General features: G+C 42.9%; 1 protein-coding gene across 5 annotated transcripts; it reads left to right on the top strand.

The window, feature by feature from the left end:
- The first annotated feature begins 7,076 nt into the window (after window positions 1-7,076).
- Window positions 7,077-20,477, top strand: LOC103853772. 5 transcript variants are annotated; one of them, XR_004455532.1, is made up of 4 exons: window positions 7,077-7,266; window positions 7,367-7,407; window positions 7,548-7,720; window positions 20,086-20,477. XR_004455532.1 is itself a non-coding variant. In XM_033285537.1 (3 exons), the coding sequence occupies exon 3, from the start codon at window positions 10,610-10,612 to the stop codon at window positions 12,632-12,634; it is 2,025 nt and encodes a 674-aa protein (XP_033141428.1). In that variant the 5' UTR covers window positions 7,617-7,736; window positions 10,283-10,417; window positions 10,509-10,609; the 3' UTR covers window positions 12,635-13,523. The 5 variants fall into 5 exon arrangements, 1 of the variants encoding a protein (XP_033141428.1); XR_004455530.1 differs by having other exon boundaries at window positions 7,548-7,736; XR_004455531.1 differs by lacking the exon at window positions 20,086-20,477 and adding an exon at window positions 7,938-7,952.
- The last annotated feature ends 1,864 nt before the right edge of the window (window positions 20,478-22,341 follow it).

Below are 22,341 nucleotides of genomic sequence, written 5' to 3'. Positions count from 1 at the left end.
CAAGTAAGTACCCATACCACCAACATTCTGTATTCCTAAGATATCTCGCATCATCTGTCGTCTTGAATCCTCAATCTTATGTCCAAACTGAATGGACGATTTCTGGAAATTAATCAATTGTCCAGAGACTGCAGCATAATCCTGGAGGATCCTGAGAATGGTTTGACACTCTGCCTCTTGTGCTTTGCAGAAAAAGAGGCTATCGTCTGCAAAGAGGAGGTGAGATATCGAAGGACAAGCGCGAGCCACCTTCATCCCAGTCAACTGTTTCTCCCGTTCCGCTTTTTTAATATTCGCAATTAGCGCCTCTGTGCATAATATAAATAAATAGGGGGATAACGGATCTCCCTGTCTTAAGCCCCTTTGTGGGATAATAAGACCCCTTGGTTGACCATTGAGTAAGACTCTATATTGAACCGATGATATACAGGCCATCATAAGTTTTACCCAATGAGTATCAAATCCCATTTTCAGCAAGATTGCCTGGATAAAATCCCATTCAAGCCTGTCATACGCCTTACTCATATCTGTCTTGATGGCCATAAATTTACCTTGACATGCCTTGTTTGCCCTCAAACCATGAAACATTTCCTGCGCTATAAGGATATTATCTGAGATTAGGCGTCCTGTCACAAAGGCTGATTGAGTTTCTGATATAAGCGATGGTAAACATATCTTCAGCCGTTGGCATAATACCTTAGAAATAATTTTATACCCAACATTACATAGGCTTATGGGCCTTAATTCCGTCATCCTTGTCGGCCTTTCTGTTTTTGGAATCATACATATATTAGTAATGTTTAACCGTGTATCCAGTTCCCCCGTAAGCAGAAATTTATTTACCAACTCCACCAAATCTGTCTTAATGATGTGCCATGAATGTTGAAAGAATAATGCAGTCATTCCATCAGGGCCTGGGGCTTTGCCTGGGTGCATCATAAACAGAGCTTGATGGATCTCTTCCTCAGTAGCCAGTCTTAATAACCACCCATTGGTCTGCGTAGAGATAGATGGTTGTATTTCCGATAAAAAATTGTCAAAAGCCGTTGGAGAGGTAGTAGTGAACAGCTCATCAAAGTAATTCACTGCTACCTTCTCCACTCCCTCGTCATCCGTTATCCAGTTACCATCAGCATCATGTAGTCCAACAATTCTATTTCTCACCCGCCGTTGCCTTGTCAATGCATGATAAAATTCTGTATTGCGGTCCCCAGATGAATACCACATATTCCTACTCTTTTGAAACCAATAGTCCTCCTCATCCTTATATGCCTCTTGTAACTTCCTAGAGACATCCAGAATATCCTCCTGTGACCTGTTATTATCCATCTGAACCTCCTCCAGCGCTTTTTGTAACTCATTTATTTTTTCCTTTCCGAAAGGGGGATTGTCCTTTCTCCATTTTGCAATTTCATGTCTACAATTGCTAATCTTTGTGACAAAAGGTTCTGGTTGGGAACTATTTTGTTCCTTCCAGCCGGAGGTGATAGCCTCTAATAAGCCATCCTGTCCGATCCAACGTTTGTCAAACTTAAACTGTCCTTTCCTCCTTACTACTTTGTCCTCCAGATAAGCCACCACCGGTCGATGATCCGATGCCACCATACGGAGGTATTCCGTGTATGAACATGGGAATAGAGTGTGCCATTCCTCATTGGCCAGGGCCCGATCCAATCGACATCGAACCATCACTGCACCCACTCCCTTACCCCTCCATCCTTGCCAGGACAATTTATTCCCACGTGCTGGGAATTCTAATAGTCCACTATTCCGAATCATAGTATTAAAAGGAACGAAGGAATCAGGGTTCCTCATCGCCCCTCCATCCTTTTCATGATTACCAGTGATCTCATTGAGATCCCCTATAACAAACCAAGGTTCAGAGCGCGCAAGCCCAAACCGGGTTAACCTTTCCCATACATGTTCCCTTAATTCCTGTACTGGATCCCCGTAAACAAAAGTGATGTAAACTCTTCTTCCAAGAGCCACTGCTTCCACATCTATCATCCTATTACTTGTGTAGGAGATTTTGACCTCAAATTCATTATTATAGTACAGGGCTAAGCCCCCACTTCTGCCAATGGGATCCACCGTAACCAGGTTATCATAGCCAAAATGTGCTTGAAAGTCCTGCATAAACTCCTGGTCTTGCTTTGTTTCGGACAAAAATAAGAAATCCGGTTTATGTTTGTGCCAAATCTCCCTGAGATAGCTAATAGTCCATTTACTACCAGCTCCTCGACAATTCCAACTTAATATTCTCATATAATTAATTGGTAAATACTCCATAGAGCTAAATAAAAGTAGGATTGAAGAGTCTCAGCTCCGTAATATGCCAACTCATTCCCATTCCAAAAGTCCATATGAATGGGACATATATATAAATAAATCCATACGCAAATCTCCTGGCCGCCAATTATAAGAGTCATAAACCGAATTGCCTTTATAATCCACAAACCCATAATGCACCAATGACAAGAAAGATGGACTTTGTTATAATTTGATAAAGTCTGATCACCTAAACAATCTACACCATTAATCAGTTCCCGTACAACAATGATCCTTTTATTTTGAACTAATAATCGCCATAGAACCCCTGTGTACTGAGCTTCAAATACAAACATGAAGCTCCATAATACGCTTACCGCGTTCCCGTCTCGAACTTCCAAGGGCCGTATCCATGTACTCTCCAAGCTTTCCCGTTCCTGCCAAGTAACATAAAACTCCTGATACACAATCCAAAGTTGATCTAATAATTCAGTTTGCACTCCATTATCACTCGCCATTGTCCACACGCCACCGAGATCGCGTTGAAGAAAGACACAATCTTCAGTCTCTTACGGGTCCCTTCACCATTCTTCATCTCCTCTCCGTTACCCAAAAGCTTACTCTGTGTCATGGTAAACACAATAAGGACCACGTTTTGAGTTATGAGAGAAAAGAAAGAAAACAATCTTATAAGAACGATGCACCGAAAGCACAGCCTTCTCTCTCGTTTATATTTCACCCAAATTTCCTTCTTTTTACACAGAAGATCGCAACCAATAAAACCAGAATGATGTAAGTTGATACATTCCAATCCCACGTTCCAAAAATACCATAACCTTCATCTGTTATTGAGACCATATCTATGATTGATTCGGTCAAAACCCCGAAGAACCGAGATGAACAACAAGTAAGCGTATTCAGAGATATAACCTTCATAAAGCTGAGATTCCGTATTGATGATAGTCGAAATCATTCTCCATTCAGACCCGATCTTGATTTTCCTTAAACTTCCCGAGATCCCCTTTTTGAGCTCCAAATCAAACCCCGTTTGAATCGAATAAAACTCCACTTTCCATCCATCAGAATCGTAACCTGTAGCCTCCGAATTGAACCATAAACTTGTACCAATACCCGGATCCCAGTTTCCAGAAATCATCGAAACCCTAGATCGCCGCCTTCATCGCCATAGAGAGAGCGTTTTTTTTAGTTGATTACTCTTTATGATACATTTTGAGTTTCTCTTACACTCATACACTTTCCACTTATTACACACTTTTTTTTGGAGTCCACCGGATTTTTGGACAACTATAAGGGAAAGAGAATGTTAGTTTTTTTTTCTTATTATACTTCATGATTTCATTTGCTTTTATCTCAAAATTAAAAATATATTAAATAAAAATAATTGTCATAATAAATTATACATAAAATTCTCTATCTTTTAAGATCCATTTTCATATATATATATATATATATATATATATATATATATATATATATATATATATATATATATATATATATATATATATATATGTATATTAACGTGTAAACAAAATTAAGTGTGGACATGGATACCAAAGCGTGGATAGTAGAGTTATATACTAGTTGTGGACATGGACATCTTAACACGAAAAATCGTTGTCCACAACTAGTGTATAACTCTACTATCCACGCTTTGGAATCCACATCCAAAATTAATTTTGTTTACAAGTTAACATACATATATGAAAATGGATCTTAAAAGATAGAGAATTTTATATAATTTATTATGACAATTATTTTTATTTAATACATTTTAGAATCTGAGATAAAAGTAAATGAAAACATAAAGTGGAATAAGAAGAGGAGAGATATTCATGTGATGAGAAAAAAACAGCTTTTATATTAAAAACATAAAAGCAATGAGAGAAATAATAAAGTTTAGGGTCATAAGAGTCTTTTTGTCATGAGAAAGTGAGTCTCAAGCACTAAGTATCATATAGTGTAATTGGAAAATGAGAAAGTGTCTATAGGTGTAAAAACTCTTTAAATTTTACTCCTTCCATTTCACTAAAATAAATATTTTAGAAAAAAAATTCATAAATATAGTTTTTACGTTTTATATAAATAACTTGTTGATATCAGAAAATTAATTAGGTTTAATAAATTATTATTCCTTCTGTTTTCAAATAAGTGTATTGATCTTCTGTTTCAGAAAATCATTTTTTCTCTTTTCTCTTGTCTTTTAAATTTTACTTCTTATGTTAAACAAAAAAATTCATAAATATATTTTTTACATTTTATATGAAGAACTTGTTGATTTCAGAAAATTAATTAGGTTTACTAAATTTGGTGTGAAATTATAGTGTTACACTAAAATGGTGTAACTTTTAGTGTTGGGTTGGAGATTTTAGTGTGAAAATTACACTAAAATAATGTTTTGGAGTTGGGTTGGAGATGAAAAGTTTTTAGTGTTGAAATCACACTAAAACAGTGTAATCTTGACACTATATAGGTTGGAGATGCTCTTAGGAGAGTTCAATATAATACTTTGATGGGATGTGTGGTGTATGTTGAGCGTAACGGTTAGTGAGTTTGAGTTTTAAAACTTTGTGAAACGGAAAAGATTATAAGCTCAAGAAATTGAATCTTGATAGGTTTATGTAGGTGATGGAGTTTTGGTTCGTGTATTTATGTTAAACATGAAGGATAATGTGTAACATACACTTCATAAGAGTGAAAAAGAATAGCCAAAAATGTGTGACGTGTAAGATTCTTATTGATGATGGTTGGTTAACGTTATTAGCATTAGAGAAATACTATTAGATCACAAATTGAAAGATTTGGTGATGCTAAAATATAGTAAATAAAATATTAGACAAAAAAGTACTTAATATATATATCTTCTCATACTTAGGATTGGGGTTAGGACCTTTGAAGTTGTAATTCTTATTGAGAAAACAAAAGGTTTGCGATTTCATATCTAAGTGAACTGAGAGACGTGATCAACAAGTGTTGATCCACACAAGATGAGTAGATCAGAATTGATTCTTGTTGAGTCGTGTGTGATATCCAGGCCCGTTCCTTTCTTAAGGCAACTAAAACATTGGCTTTAGGCCACATTTTGTACAGAAATATTTAGGCCACAACTCAAGTTTTGCTGAGAACTTTATTCCTAAGTTTAATATCAATACCAAAACTGAGGTCCGTCTATTCTTTTATTCATTCTTATGTGGTTATAAATTACAAAATGGCCCTTTTTATGAAAGAAAAAGAACTTTCTCACCATACCGTTTACAAGTGTTTTTTTTGTCAGCTACCGTTTACAAGTGTTGACCCCTTTTATCTACATATAATTAAGGGTCCGATTGGTGTTAGGACTTTGAGGGCTTTGTGGGATTAGAAAGTCACGAAAGCTTATTTTTTACCAATCAAGCTTTTTTAAAAATTAATCATTCTAAATTTTCTAAAGTCATTATAAGTTTCTCTCTCCTATTTTGTGTTGTTTTTTCTAAATCCAACAATATGTGAATTTTGCAACTTCTTGATTCATTTTCTAAAGCCAACAATGCGTGACTTTTGCAACTTCTTTTCATTTTTTCATTTTATTTTTTTTCTTCTCTTTTGCAAAGTCTTAACAGCCAAATTCTCTACAGCCATGATTCTAAAGTTAAAGCCTAAAGTGAAAATCCTTACCAATCGGACCCTAAGTCGCTCAGAATTAATTCAGGGATTTACATCTACATTTTCTTCATAATGATAGGATTTTTAATTTTAGAAATTTTTGCATTTCTCATATTCTATTTTACTTTATAATTATAGTTTGAAAATCCTAATTTGTGTTGTCTCTACAGATTTTCTTTTTCAAAATTCAAATTAATAAAAATGTATCTATAAGTTACTTAATCATAGAATTATTAAACAACATATGAATAATATTTAATAAAGGATACGGTTGATACATTAAGTTACAAATAACTTTGAATAAAATTGTTGGAACAAAAACTACAAGAGCTGTTTTCATAAATATTTTTTTTTGTATTATTTGATGGTATCTTAACCTTATTTTAAAATTAATATTTGTTTTTTTTATGGATTAAATTTTTATGAAATGATTTAACCTACCAAAATCTACATGAGGGCACTGGTGACATCGTCATGTAATCAGGATCAGTCCAGTATGTAAGAGATTGATTAGAAGACATCGAAAGAGTTGATGTTATAACGAGTATTACGAATCTTTTCACATAGTTTTCACTCAAGCATAAGACGATTGTTAACTTGGTGATACTTGATTAAGAGAGTTCAATATAATACCTTGATGGGATGTGTGATGAATGTTGAGCGTAAAGGTTAGAATCTTCATTCCTAAAATTTTGTGAAATTGAGAAGATTATAAGTTCAAGAAATTGAATCTTGATAGGTTTATGCAGGTGATGGAGGATTGGTTCGTGTATTTATGTTATACATGAAGGATGATTTGTAACATACACTTCATATCCCCAATAATGTGTGACGTATTAGATTTTTATTGATGATGCGTTAATGTGATTAGCATTAAAGAAAATATTATAAAATCACAATTTGAAAGATTTATTGATGCTAAAATATCTTTATATATATAAAAGGGTTTGAATCCCTCCTGGGTGTGCCACATCAGATTCCACCTAGGAAAGTTGAAGTCCATGGTTGCGACACCTGTCCCGGCCATTTAAAACGCTGCACTTCATTTAATCGAAAATTTGTTGGGCTTCGTTTTGTTATGCGATTGTTCAATGTTAATGGGCTTTAGTTTGGAAAGTTTGTTTTGTCCAGAAGCCCGTGAGAACCAACCCTAATCTGATTGCGCACATACATTTGTGTTCTTCTCTCTTTTGCCTTCGACGGTGACGCCTGAGATTCTTCACAGCTTAAACGGATTGCGTTATGGTTTTTATTGTGTTTAATCCCATTAATTCATAAGTCCACCACGACGGATCTTCAATGCTTGGTTTGCATCGGCAAGGCGTGTACTTTCAGGTATAAATATATCGATATTTCTCCCCTTGAAATCATCTTTGTTTCATATCTCTTTCAGTATATTAATTTGATATGGTGTCACTTTTCTGAATTGCCATAGTCCTATCTCTGCAACCTTTTTATGCTTCTTGGATTGGAACCGTAAGTGCCGCCACCACTCTTTTTTTTTTATTGCGTTTCTGAGTTTCATCAATCTCCTCTATGTAAGCATACAATAGTTTTCACAACATAGGTCTTTTAATATCCCTGATTTGCTTAGACTAACTCATATGTTTTGATAGATGCCGTAGTTGTGGCTCCTTAGAAGTTCCTTGCAAAAGAACTCTCCAGTTGGCAAATGGGTTGAGTGCATCATCATGCCGTGAGCTGAATACACTAAGCAATGCACAGAAGATGAGCCACCATCCGGTACAATGATAGGTGAATCTGACAATTGGTGACGTAAAGGAGTCATGTACGCTCTCGGTTTGGTAAAAAACCCTCAATTTAATTTTTTTTTTCCAGGACTCATGCTCTCCAGCTAACTCAAATCACCATGTAGCAAACAATCGTTTAGTTAGCTACTGCTGCGAAGATCTGAGATAAACAAATTAAACATTTATGCGAGGGTTAATCCTCTGTAATGAGATCTTCTAACAAATCTAGGTACTTAATTAGGTTTCTTATTACAGACAAATGGAAACTACACAAGAGTAAGGACTTCGATTCAGAGTTAACATCTATGCATAACTGTTTGTACAAGATCCGGTTGATTAGAATGATGAACTTAGGAATGGGGTGACTAAAGACGTTTTATTAGAATCAAGACAATGAGTTACAAGACTGATCGAAGGTAAAGAGACAGAGTTGGAGGTTTAAGCGACAAGATCAAAGAAGTGATTAGGAAACCCTAAATCTGGCCGCCTAGTATGTGAGCTCTCCCCAAAAGTCCTCCTCTCGTTCTCCTTTGTTCCCTTCTTATAGTACCCTTGTCCGTGATGCCCTAATCGCCTTGTCTTTTGGGCCCAGTCGCCAAAGGCCGAGTATGCGGGCCTTGGCACTGTTCCCTCTAAGCCGAGTATCGTCGATCGGCTTGACTGATCGGCTAAAAGTACTCTGGAGCCGAGTCAACACCTCTAGCCGCTAAGCCGACTAAACCAGCTAAGTTCATTGGGCTAGGGCCTGTTATTTGACGGGCTTTGTGGAGGGATGTAATCCATCTCCTACAATAAGTCCCCCCCCCAGTTCACTTGTGAGCGACATAGCGGTCTCAGTGAATTTGTGGGTTAGGTTCGTTCGGATAATAGGTCCTAGCGTGTTTAGTCGTACGCTGTTTGATCGACGTTCCTAGTCGCTCAGAGTGATACTTCCTTATGACCCGGTTTACTCGTCGAGGTTTTTATCGTGGGGAAACGTTTCACTCGGTTAGAGCGGTCTCACCGGTTTGCGTTAGAAAGCCGGTTCGAGCGAGAAACTGAACTGTCATGAGCAAGCCTTTGGTCGTATGCTGCTCGATTGACGTTTCCAGTCGCTCAGAATGATGCTTCTTCGTGACCCGTTTTACTCGTTGAGGTTTTTATCGTGGGGACACGTTTTACTCGGTCAGAGCGATCTCGCCGGTTTACGTTAGAAAACCGGTTCATACCGAAATCAGGGATTGAATTTGGTAGAGCGCCTTGATTGAAAGTCGGTTTGAGCGAGAAACTGAACCGTCACGAGTAAGCCTTTGGGTATTTAGGCGGCCCTTGAGGCCCATTTAGGCTTCTGTAGACCTAATGATTGCGCTTCGGAGGTCGTGCCCTCGTTTTTGCTATAAATAGGTTCTTCCCCTTTGCTTCCGTCATTCTTCTCTGCAAGCTCAGGTATTCCACTTTCTCTCCCTTCTCTCTAGATTTACTTTCTCTCTCTAGATACGCCTTTAGGATAGCGTAGTTTGCTTTAATTGCCGATCTAGTCGTCCCCGAGTCGACGGTCATGACTTCGAAGAGTCGATTATCTCGCGAAGAGAAAGGGAAAGATATCGCTGATTCTCCGAGTCCGGCCAAAGACACGGACGGTAACCCGCTAGACGAGTTTGAGTTGATCCATCGGGATGCTCTCAGAGACACGGAGAATATGAGTCTTTCTCAACGCCTTCTAGTCGCCGACGCCCACCGACAATTTCGAGAGGAGGAAGGAGGGCAGATTGAAGACGAGGAAGACGCCGAGGGCGGAAGAAGCCTTGAAGACGATGCTGGTAATGGCTCTGAGGCACTTGGAGCAGTCGCAGGGTCCAGTAAGCGAGCTCGTCGAGTGGTTGGTTCTAACCGATCGGAGCGTCTCCCTGTGATTCGGAATATCCCCTACGACCAGATCGACTGCCGTCCTGTTATTTACCATCCGGGCGGGATCTTTGAGGAGCTCCCCCGTCTTTCTCCCGAAGTGCTGCGTGATCCGCGGGTTCAGTCGTGGGAGAACGTGTTTAGCTCTTGCTCCTCCGACAAGACCGTGAAGGATTTGCTGAGGCGATGCGGCGGTGCCGGTGTTACTTACCTTATCCCTTCTACTGAGCAGCGTCCTTGGTCGCCCCCGGTGGGATATCAGTGTGTATACGAGTCTTACTTCAACGACCATACGAAGCTCTGGTTTCCTATTCCTCGGTTGATTACGTCGTACGCGTTTCGCAGAGATATTGCTATCTCTCAGTTGTTAAATGGATCGCTACGCATAGCCGTGATGCTGATGGTTATGGCGGCGGAGCTGGATATCTCGATGAGCGTGAGGGTATTTGAAGAGTTAACCTCCACGAAAGCGGAGCCGAATGGGGTTTTCTCGGTGAAAATGCGTGCGAGCTACAACGTCTTAACTGGTCATCCAAACAAGACGCAGGACTGGCAGCGCGCGTACTTTTACATCAAATCTGACGAACACGCTTTTGAGGAGCCGCCTGGGGACGACTATCGCGTTTTATGGAATAAAGAACTTGGTAGAGATCTCTTAGTTTGTTTGTTCTTTACTTGACGATGCTAACTATCTTTGTTGCTTTCTTTTTGTGCAGTCCGTCACCCAAATACGATCGCTTACCCGGAGAAGTTCTTTGAGAGTGCGCAGGCGATAGCAGCACACAGTCATCTTCGTTGGGCTGACCTTAGTCGCGAGTGGATCCGTCGTCAACAAGCTAGAATCGCTAGAGGTAAACTCCATTGTTTTCTTTCCTGAAAATCTTCTGACTTGTCGAGGCCAGGTTCTGCGGTTTTCTAAACTTAAACTTTTGTCTTTTGCAGTTGACTGGGAATCGAGACTTCCGTGTGTACTCGGTCCCCGTAAGTCGCGTCTTTCTTTGTTCTCTCGCAAACAACAGAAGCTCCTCAACAAAGCAAGGGAGATGGAAGGAGTCCCGGATCTGAGTGCCTTGCTGAAGGGACGACTACAGCTGTTGTCGAAGGAGTCGGCTCCTGTTGGTCCTTCTGGGGTCCCCGACTCTGGAGATCAAGGGGGTTCAAAGGAGGGAGCTTCTAATTCGAACGACGAGGGTGTTAGCGTCGAACCCCCAGCCCCGAGTCCTAAGAAGAAGAAGAAAGATAAGAGGACGACGGGAAAGTCGTCGGATGAGACCTCGCTGCCTTTGTCCGCTTCTCTTGCTACGTCGTCTGAAGGTCAAGGGACAAAGAAGAAGAAGAAGAAGAAGAGGACCCGCGACGAGGCGACTTCGCGAGACGAGGCTACCGCTATGGATGACGCGACACCCGTAGAGCGTCCCAAAAAGAAAGTTAAGAAGAAGGCCGCTGGAACTGAGCCTGGTTCTTCGGTCGTTGTGCCATCCTCGGCTGATGCCGCTAGGGAGGGTGAGGTCATTCCTAACGTTTCTTTAGAGGAGAAGAGAAAGGCCTTGGTGCAAAGGAGTGGCTCTGGATCCGAGTCCGCTGGTGGCGAGAAGTCTGTCCCTGGCTCCTCTATGAGCGGAGGTCCTCGTCTCGAGGGTACTCCTTCAAAGACAGGGAGGATTGAATATCCCGATCGTGTGGAGTTTCTCTACGACGAAGCGACTCCGTTGGTTCTTAATCCACTTCGGTGTGCTGAACTGACTCGTCAGATTCGTGGCGGAACCAAAGAGTTGCCGCCGGTCGACGACCTATACTTCAAAAAGGAGTACATTGACGCGGCTATGGCGGGCAGACGGGTAAACTCGCTTTCCCCTTATTTTCCTTTCTCTTTCTTAAAAATTTTTCTAAGTTTTTATTGCTTTACGCAGAGCGACGGGAGCATGAATTATCTCGTGGAGAAGTACGACAGCACTTTGAAGCAGACGATGATCCAGCTGGGCACCTCGGATAAACTTGCACGGACCAGATTGGGCGTGATCGAGAGGTTACGCGCTGAGAACAAAAAGGCCAGCGACAAAGCGGCCAAAGAGAAAGAGGTCCTCCGAGTTAAGTTCGAGGAGTTGGAAGGCAAGCTGAAGTCTGACCGTCTTGCGAAGAAGGACGCTCTCCGCGAGAAAACCCGCTTAGAGCGATTGGTCGCTTCCCTTGAGAAGGAGAAGGCTGAGCTCGAGGGAGAGAGGGACGCCGTCGTCGGGACGCTGGTCAAAGAGAGGCAACGCCTGAGGGATTCCAGGGTTCAGGAGGTTACCCGCGAGAGGATCAGGGTCCAAACGGCTATGGCGGACAAGTCTACTCGCTGCATCGGTAAGATGAAGGGCTATATGGATCGCCTTATCGCGCGAGAGAAAGCCAAGAACTTATATGGGCAGGCTTCAGGAACCAAAAAGTGCCTCGAGATGATTAAAGATAGCGGGATCGCGATTCCGCCGAGTATGATCAACATCTTCTCGGAGCAGGAGAAGATGTATGAGGCTGAAGTCGCCAATCTTTATCTCGAGCCGTTCTCTGAGGATGACTATGCTCTCTCTCCTCTCAACCTCCCTTCTCGATTCGTGAATGAAGAGCTCATGGGGGTACTTGACCCGTACGGATCAAATGTTGGTCTGATTGGCCATGAATCAGCCTCCCAGTTGATCACTTCCCGCGAGGCGACTGAAGATCCAGTCGATGAGCCGATGGTAGACATTACTTCTGCTTTGTCGGAGCGTATTGTCGTTCCTGAAGGAACTACCATCGAGGAGCGCCCCGACGGGAGCGATCCCGAGACCGGGGGCGCGATTCAAACAGACACGGGGGATGTAGCCGCTGAAGATCCGGTCTTGGTTTCTTCATCTGAGGAGCGGGAAGAGGACGAAGTGGGCGAGGAGGAGAACAGGTCATCATCGGCGCTTGTTGAAGGGATGGTTCCGAACCTGCCAGTTTCAGACCCTCGTGCTCAGGTCGAAGGCCTTGGCAATCAAGTTCGTGAAGAACAAACGATCGAAGCGCTTGACCCGAGTAGGGACGATCAAGACGTTGTCGTCTGATCTTGTTGTGTGTTATATTTAGGATGCTTTCATCGGTGGTCTTGATAGACCTTGTTGTTGTACTTTAAACTCTTTCTATTTTGTGTTTCTTGTCAGTATTTGCAACCCTTAAGCGATTTCATTTATCTGTTGTGTGTTTGAAACATCAGATTTTCATATCTTTAATTTTTGCAAATAGACAAGTGATGAACCGGTAATTGGTTTTACTCGGCTGTCATCATGTTTCGATTTGGAGTTGTCCAAAAGTCGATAACAAAGAATTGAGTATAAGAGTGAAAGGTCCTTCTGTCCGTTTTCTCAATGACAATTAAGCAATCGGGTAGCTAAGCCGTTACATTTTAGTCGAGAAAAGGCAAAGATTCACTCTGTTTAGTCGGTTCAATGCTTAGGCATAGGTGAACCGTGACTGTTAGGGTCCTGGAGCCAAGTGTCTGATCAGAACATAGCTGCGAGCAAAGGAGCGTGAGTGTCCGCGTATCCTCTGCTGGAGGCACGGGAACCCTGATGTGAAAGTCATTGTTTATTCAATTGAGACCTAGGTAAGGTTTTGACTTTGGTTTTGTTACAGCTGGACCTGTTAAGGCTGCCTACGTACCTCGGTTGAGGATCAAGCCATTCGTAGTTCGTTTTTCCCAAGTAAAAGTGACTGTGAGTGGCGCATTTACTCGGTCGAGTAGAAGTGACTACGGGGGTGCATCTACTCTGTTTTTTTTTGTTACAGCTGGACCTGTTAAGGCTGCCTACGTACCTCGGTTGAGGATCAAGCCATCCGTAGTTCGTTTTTCTCCTGAGTAAAAGTGGCCGTGAGGGGCGTATTTACTCGGTCGAGTAGAAGTGACCACGGGGGTGCATCTACTCGGTTTTTTTTTTTTTTTTTTTTTTTTTTTTTTTTTTTAGGCGTAAATACTTCTACGAGTAGAAACGTCGTAGATGCATTGAGTTCCATGATCGCGGGACTTCTTCTTCGCGCGAGGTTTGGAGCCGGTATACGCCAGGTTTAACAACTTTGATGATTTTGTAAGGTCCTTCCCACCTGGCGCCGAGTTTACCGGCGTTAAGCTCTTTAGTGTTTTCAAACACTTTGCGCATGACGAGATCACCGAGTTCTAAAGGTCGGGCCCGGACCTTTTTGTTATAGTAGCTCTCAATCTGATGTTGGTAATTCTGGATGCGCAGTAGGGCTTGATCTCTCCGTTCTTCTATCTCATCGAGGGCGTCGAGTAGCATCTCCTTGTTTAGCTCGACGTATTGAGGCATTTTGGAACGTCTGAGGCTTGAAACGTTAACTTCTGCAGGAGCCATGGCTTCAACACCGTAAGCGAGAGAGAAGGGTGTCGATTTAGTCGATCCTCGTGGAGTCGTGCGATGGCTCCATAGGACTCCGTCGAGTTCGTCAGCCCAGTGACCTTTTTTGAGGTCCAGACGCTTTTTAATGCCATCGATGATGAGTTTGTTGGAGGATTCGGCTTGGCCATTACCTTGCGGGTAACGTGGAGTGGACGGGCTTAGTCGAATGTTCCACTTGCTACAAAATTCCTTAAAGTTGCCTGACATGAACTGTGACCCGTTGTCGGTGACGATCTCGTAGGGCAGTCCGTGGCGGCAAATAATGTTTTTCCAGACGAAACCGCGGACTTCTTTGTCTGTGACTTGAGCGTATGCTTCAGCTTCGATCCATTTGGTGAAGTAGTCGGTGAGGACGAGGATGAAGCGTCTTTGGCGGGAACAGGGGAGTGGTCCTATGATGTCCATCGCCCATCGCATGAACGGGTAGGGAGCAGTGGTTGTTCGCAACAGTTCGGTTGGACAATGGATGCTGGGTGCGTGCCGTTGGCACTTGTCACAGCTTCTCGCATAAGACTCACAATCCGCGTTCATTGTTGGCCAGAAGAAGCCTAAGCTCCTTACTTTTATTGCTAACGCGCGTCCGCCTGAATGATTTCCACCGGCGCCTTCATGCGTTTCCGCCATAACCCTTGCTGTCTCGTCGCCATGGATGCATTTTAAGAGCACCTTACTCGCAGTCCATCTGTGCAGTTCATTGTCGAGAACAACGTAATGAGCGCTGCGGGTTTTTAGCCGGCGAGCTGCCCATTTTTCTGCTGGGAGTTCCCCTTTCGAGAGGTAGTCGATGAATTCAGTTCTCCAGTCAGGGCCAAACCCATCGTCGTCTGGAGTGGCGGGTTCAACGACTTGGGCGATGAGGGTTTGATCGGTTAGGACGTCGATGCTCGGTTTCTCGATACGATGTATCGGGATGGTTCTTTTCACTTGATCACGAAGCTTGCTGCCAAGGGCGGCGAGGGCATCGGCGCAGACGTTCTCGCCTCTCGGAACTTTGATGAGTTCGAAGAATTCGAACTCTGCTGCCAGGCTTTGCACTATTTTGAGATAGGCGTCCATTCGATCGTTGCGGGCGTCGTAGTCGCCACTGAACTGACTGGCGACTAACTGGGAGTCGCAATAAGCGCTTAGTCGTTTAGCTTTGACGGCTTTTGCTAAGCGGAGTCCTGCGATCAGAGATTCATATTCTGCCTCGTTGTTTGACGCGGGGAAACCAAAGCTGAAAGATTGTCTGATTAGCTCACCGGTCGGGGACTGCAATTGGACACCGGCGCCTGCCCCCTTGTTGGTCGACGATCCGTCGACGTGCAGTGTCCAGTTTGAGTTTGGGAGTGTGAGATCCTGCTCTAATTCCGGGGCCAGTTCGACCAAGAAGTCGGTCAGAACCTGGGATTTCGCTGCCGTGCGGTTCTTGTAGATGATATCGAGCTCGCCGAGTTCGATGGCCCACTTTGTGAGTCTGCCGGATCTGTTAGTGTTCTGGAGTATCGTTCGGAGAGGCTGATCAGTCAGTACTTCCACAGCGTGCGACTGGAAATACGGTCGTAGTTTTCGCGCTGCTTCAACGACTGCTAAAGCCATCTTTTCTAGCGTTGGGTAACGCGTTTCTGGTGCTGTCATGCGTCGGCTCGTGTAGAAGATGGGCTTTTGCTCGCCGTGGTCTTCTTTTATCAGAACGCTGCTGACTGCAGCCTGTGATACTGCGACATAGAGAGATAGAACATCACCGACGTCTGGCTTAGCGAGTACTGGGGGCGTGGTCAGGTACTGTTTGAGTTGAGTGAACGCTTCCTCGCACTTCTCATCCCAAATGACTTTTTGTTTCCTCGCAGGAGATCGTAGAATGGCAGGCACTTGTCGGTGGATCTGGAGATGAATCGATTTAGAGCGGCTATCCTGCCCGTGAGCCGCTGCACTTCTCTGCTGTTCTTCGGACTCGGGAGGTTTAGAACCGCGGATATTTGCTTTGGGTTTGCCTCGATTCCTCGCTGTGTGACAATGTACCCAAGGAACTCGCCAGAAGAGACCCCGAACGTGCACTTTGCTGGGTTTAGCTTCATGCCGTACTTGTTGAGAGTTTCGAAGCATTCTTGTAGATGGCGGAGGTGATCGGTGGCATGGAGCGACTTAACCAGCATGTCGTCTATGTACACTTCCATGGTGGTACCCAGCTTATCTGCGAACATTTTGTTCACAAGCCTTTGGTAGGTTGCTCCGGCGTTCTTCAGGCCGAATGGCATGACCTTGTAGCAATAGGTTCCCCTATCTGTGATGAAGGCCGTCTTCTCGCGGTCATCCGGGTGCATCATTATTTGGTTGTAACCGGAGAAGGCGTCCATGAAGGTTAGCATCTCGTTTCCAGCTGTAGACTCGACTAAGCGGTCGATGTTGGGAAGAGGGTAGCTATCCTTTGGGCAGGCTTTATTCAGGTCGGTGAAGTCGACGCAGACGCGCCACTTGCCGTTTTTCTTTTTGACGACTACTGGGTTTGCCAACCATTCGGGGTAGCGGACCTCGGCAATCGAACCTGCACCGAGTAGCCTGTCGACTTCCTCGTTCACGGCCTTCGACCTATCGGGGCCGAGCTTACGTCTCTTCTGTCGGATAGGTTTGAAAGTTGGGTCGACATTTAGCTCGTGCGTCGTTATAGTCGGGTCAATGCCTTTCATGTCTGCCATAGACCAAGCGAATGTGGATACGTTCTGTCTGAGGAAATCCAGGACTGACTGCTGCATTTCATCGGAGAGGTATGCGCCAACTCTCACGGTGCGACTCTGGTCGGCATCATCAACAGGTAACTCGAGAACCTCGTTTTCCTGGGAGTAGACTTTTGGGGTTGGAGGGGACACTGAGTTCACGGGTAGCGACGCTCGTTGGAGTTTGACCGTGGCGACTAGGAGATCCCTAGCGGCCTTTTGGTCCCCACGCAATGTTTTTATCTTCCCGTCCACTCCGGGAAACTTGACGCACTGATGGTAGGTGGAGGGGACAGCCTGCATCGAGTGTAACCAAGGAGTACCGAGTATAGCGTGATACGGAGCTTTCGTGCTAACGACGGCGAATTTGACCGTTCGAGTAACGCCGCATGCGCGCACCGGGAGACGGATCGTTCCCAAGATGGTTTCGGATGACCCGTTGAATCCTGTTAGCGTTCTGGAGGACGCTTTTATGTCTTCGAGGTCGACTCCCATCTTCTGCAGAGTTCCTCGGAAGATGAGGTCAACGGAACTCCCGGTGTCAATAAGGATCTTGGTGACATCGTACTCTCCAATTCCAAGGACGACGAGGAGGGGATCATTATGGGGTGCGTGAACACCTTCAGCGTCATCTGATGAGAAGGTTATTGGAGGATGACTTGTCGGTTTACTCGGCCACTTCTGAGACGTCGCGACTTGTCGACGATAATCTTTCACGGAACGGACTGAGTCGCCGCTAGGGGAACCCCCCATGATGACGTTTAAAGACTGTCCCGTTTGGACTCGCTTGGAGTTCAGTAAGGCGCGGAGGTCTTTTGGTACGCTGGTACCAGGAGGTGGAAGTTGAGGTTGACCTTTAGCTCGCTCCAACTGTCGTCGTAAGTCTGTTGGTTTTGACTTGTTAAGCTTCACGCGGAGATCGCTCACTCCGGCATTGAGTTTGTCTCGGAGGTCGCCAATTGGCCCTTCGTTGTTGTTGCCATCGCTTGTCGAGATGCGTCGAGACTTCCGTGCATCTAGCATCGTCCGGAGATCTCTGCGTGTGGTATCGCTTCCATTTTCCGGTGCGAGCCGCCGTTTAAGGCTGTCTCTCAGGTCTCCGGGTACAGGCGAATCGTCATTATCTTCGTCGGACGACAAGGATTGCTGAGAGAGTATAACCTCAATGCGTCTGCGATTAGCCGGCTGCTCTTCGTCGGCTGAGGAGTCTCCCCCACCGTTATCCCTTGGGGTTTCTTCCTCGTCGTCTCGTTGCGGAGCGTCGTTTTGTCGACCTCTGCCAGTGGCTTTGCGCTGGGCCCTTCGTTCTTTGTTCTTGCTCCAGCTCTTACCGTTCTTTGGTTTGGCTTTCAATGGCTCAAACTTAAACTCGCCGCTTGCAAGGGACGAGAGGTAATGCGCGTAGAGAGATTTGCATTCCGAGGTATCGTGTCCTTTGACGTCGTGATACTTGCAATGCTTGGTGAGGTCGACGGTCCGGGAAGGTCCTGCTGCTGATCCGACTCCCGCTGCAGGTTGGGTGGTGCAGACAGAATCGACTTTTTGGTCGGATGACTCGAGTTCTCTTACCCACTTGTTCCACCCCTCCCCGCGAACTACGAGAGTGGAGATTGGTGCGTTATTCTCGTTAACGACATACATGTAACCGTCCTTGCGACCGTTTTTGTCGTTTGGAGCGTGTTGGCGCGGTTCTTGCCGCGCATTTGCGTTCTTAGCCGCTGGAGCCTTGGGTGCGCTCATCTTGCTGAGGATTGCGTTGGTGTCCTCCTCCATTCGGATGAAGTTATCGGAGCGTGCGATAGCGTCTTGGAGCGACTTGGTTGGATTCTGGTACAGGTCTTCTCGGAACTTGGAGTGGACCCACAAGGTGTTGCGCAATGCGTCGATAGCGATTCCGTCCGGGATCTCAATCTTCGACACTACGGCTTTGAATTTCTCCATGTAGTCGCGCAAGCTCTGGTCCTTTTTCTGATTGAGGTTCCATAGGCTGGACGCGGTGGCGCTGCGCTTTGTGAACATGATGTATGTCTTGAGAAAAGCTGCTGATAGGTCGCGGAAACATCCGATTGAGTTCTCCTCCAACTGGGAGAACCAAGTCAGGGCTTGCTCGTGAAGAGTCTCGACGAACAGCTGGCAGTAACCTGCATCCCTTTCGTCGTCAGGGAGTCGAGCTCGCGCCATCGCGATGTTAAAAGCGGTCATATGTTCCACCGGGTCTCCGCCGGGCTTGTACTCGGGTAGGCGCAACTTTTCTATCTTTCCGAGTTGGACGCTAGTTAGCGCGCGAGTAAAAGGAGTGCGCGAGGTTGCGGCGAGTACACTCTCTATTTGCGGAGCTGCGCTGGTTACATGGTGGATCTTCTCTCCCATTTGTTGAAGGCTGAGTTTGAGCTCGGCGAGCTCGCGTATTGTCGTGAGATCTGAGCCTGCTGGGGGAGCGTCTGCGAGAAAGGCTTCGTTAGGCTCCGAGTCGTCAGAGATATGGTCGACTCCGGCTGCCGTAGGATTTGTGTTGAAGAGGCGGCGGCGTGTCAGCTGGGGACGGCTCGTTTGTCCCTCAGGAGCTGTGAGCGCCGCGACCAACGCAGCGAGTTGGTCGTTGGTTGTCTTTTGGACTTCGTCTTGGCGAGCGAGTCGAGCCATGACGGAGCTCATGAAATCTGAGGTGATGGGTGGCGCGGCCGCAGGCGTAGGCGTCGGTTCCTCGCCTGGGGCGCCGAAGGCGGCGTCGTCTTGAGCCATGTAGATCTAGAACGTTGCTTTAGTCGGCCCCACGGTGGGCGCCAATTGTTTGTACAAGATCCGGTTGATTAGAATGATGAACTTAGGAATGGGGTGACTAAAGACGTTTTATTAGAATCAAGACAATGAGTTACAAGACTGATCGAAGGTAAAGAGACAGAGTTGGAGGTTTAAGCGACAAGATCAAAGAAGTGATTAGGAAACCCTAAATCTGGCCGCCTAGTATGTGAGCTCTCCCCAAAAGTCCTCCTCTCGTTCTCCTTTGTTCCCTTCTTATAGTACCCTTGTCCGTGATGCCCTAATCGCCTTGTCTTTTGGGCCCAGTCGCCAAAGGCCGAGTATGCGGGCCTTGGCACTGTTCCCTCTAAGCCGAGTATCGTCGATCGGCTTGACTGATCGGCTAAAAGTACTCTGGAGCCGAGTCAACACCTCTAGCCGCTAAGCCGACTAAACCAGCTAAGTTCATTGGGTTAGGGCCTGTTATTTGACGGGCTTTGTGGAGGGATGTAATCCATCTCCTACAATAACTAAATACAGCTGGGAGTTGGGGAGAGTTTGGCAGATTCAATTTTTTTGAATGTGTTATTGTTTTTTTTAAGAATATGTGTTATTGTTTATTTGAATATATTTGAGTGTGTCAGTTTTTAATTATGGAATATTATGTGGCAGTGATGTCAAAAACAACTTTCTGAGAACAAAGGAAGCAACGGCAAATGCATAATCAAGTTTAGTGCTTGCCTTTTTGAATGTCATTGATTGTCATGATCAAGAGACAATTTCTCAGTGGTATATCTCTGTTCCATAGAAATTTATTTACTTTTTAATTTTAGACAGAATAAGCATACGAGCTGTTTTTTTTTTCAGCCTACGGGCTGTTTTTTTTTTCAGCCTACGGGCTGTTTTTTTTTTCAGCCTACGGGCTGTTTGTTTTGTTTTTAATTTTTGTGCCAGGTTTTTAATTTCTGAATATCTTTTATGATTATCCATATTATGTTAAACTTTTAATGTTTCCAGTACCTTTATTTAATATACATGAATCTTAACTTGGTTATCAAACAAAATTTGGTCATACAAACTCAAACTTGGATCGTAAAATTAAACCTTCAACTGTAGTCATATAATAATTTCTTGCGATGTAAGTTAACGTTCTAACATAGAATACCACAACACAAACGTCCCCACCAACCAGCATGAGCCCATGCATCAAAGTTATAACATAGAAACATTAAACCCACCAAGAAATCAACGAATTTTAAAACATAAAGAGGATTTTGACCCGCGCTTTTAGAGCGCGAGTTTACTTTTTTTTTCAATTGACAAATATTTAGTAAATGTCATATTTTCAAATATTTGTGTTTTATTTTATAAAAGACTTAAACTTTTTATCTTTATTTATCGTATTTCATTTTAAATGACTATTTATGTTTAAAAAATTAAACTTTATTTCTTTAATGAATTAAGTTGGTATAACTCTGATAAATTAATTTTATTATGTGGTTAATATATTTTTTAAAAAAAATTATATACTTTTAATAAAGATTTATACTTTTCAGTGAAAAAATCAATTTTTTTTATGAAAGCTTAAATTATATTAAGAAAAAAATAATAATAATTAAGAATAGTTGAAAAAAAATTATATGAACTTGGACTCAATGACCCAAAGGAAAAAAATGTGAGAATTGGATTTGATTTCTTAATCGGCCCAAATGGCACAAGAGAGATCTGATGTGGGCTGGATCCGAAAAAAAATAACTCAATATAAATGTGTTATTAATATTACTTGATTGCCCTTAATGAAACATGCAATGTTAGTAAAGAAAATGATAGGCTAAGGTAAAAAGGACAATAGGATCCTGCTTTAATAGTATAGATATACAACAATTCACTTCTATATTTAAATATAAGCATCAAACAAACAAAGATTTTATTGCCTCCAAAAAAAAACAAAGAAAGATTAAAAAAATACAAAGACACAAAAAACAAAATAAAACAACAATTATATAACACATAATGATTCAATAAATGAATGTAACTTGATCCAAAATTATAGCACATGATATATTTTTAACATGATACCTATATTATATTCTAATTTATATTTTTAACATCATACCTATATTATATTCTAATTTATATTTTTGTTCTGTAATAAAATTACCTTAAAATTTAAAAATAAAATAATAGATTACTCAGTAAAACCAACGAAAAGAAAAATAAAGAAGGCAATATAATATTTTAAACAGTCACTAATTATACGCTGAAACTGAATAATAATATTGTTAAAAGAACATTATAATCCCTTTAGATGCATAGTTCATTTAATAAATGTTTTAATACAATATATGTCAATTTTAAAAATATTTTGACTGTGAAGAATTTATTTATTTTTCTTATTAACTAAAACCAATAGATTTAAAAGAAAATATATAAGATAAACTAAAAAAATTAGTGGATTCAAAGCAAATAACAACAATTAATAATTCATAATTTACACATTCAATCTCAAATATAATTCCCAGTAATTTAATGTATTTACTGATTATAATAATGATAGGAAATCATTAAAAAATGAAAATGAGCCTACTATTTTAGGATCTTTTTTTTATTAAGCAAACAAGGTTTTTTAGCAACAAAACAACAAAATATAATATCAGTTAATATTATTGTCAACTATTTAAAATTTTGATGTAGACAAAACTGATCGTTTAATATAATCACACTCACAACCAACCGAACATAAAAACTTACACAAAAATAATATATTTGACGCCAACAACACATCCTGCGCGTAGCGCGGAGCCGTCCTAGTAGAAAATAAAATATTAGATAATTAAAAAAAAAAAGATTTTGGATTTCATATTTGAGTGAATTGAGACATGATCAACAAGTGTTGATTCACGCAAGGTGAGTAGATTAGAATTGATC

This window comes from Brassica rapa, chromosome A02 (genome assembly GCF_000309985.2).
Source record: "Brassica rapa cultivar Chiifu-401-42 chromosome A02, CAAS_Brap_v3.01, whole genome shotgun sequence".
NCBI lineage: Eukaryota > Viridiplantae > Streptophyta > Magnoliopsida > Brassicales > Brassicaceae > Brassica > Brassica rapa.
Note: the sequence above shows the minus strand (reverse complement) of the source record. Positions and strands in the feature narration are given on the sequence as shown.

Coding starts and splice junctions, on each gene's coding strand:
- LOC103853772 (XM_033285537.1), top strand. CDS start 10,610: ATGGAAGGAGTCCCGGATCTGAGTGCCTTGCTGAAGGGACGACTACAG.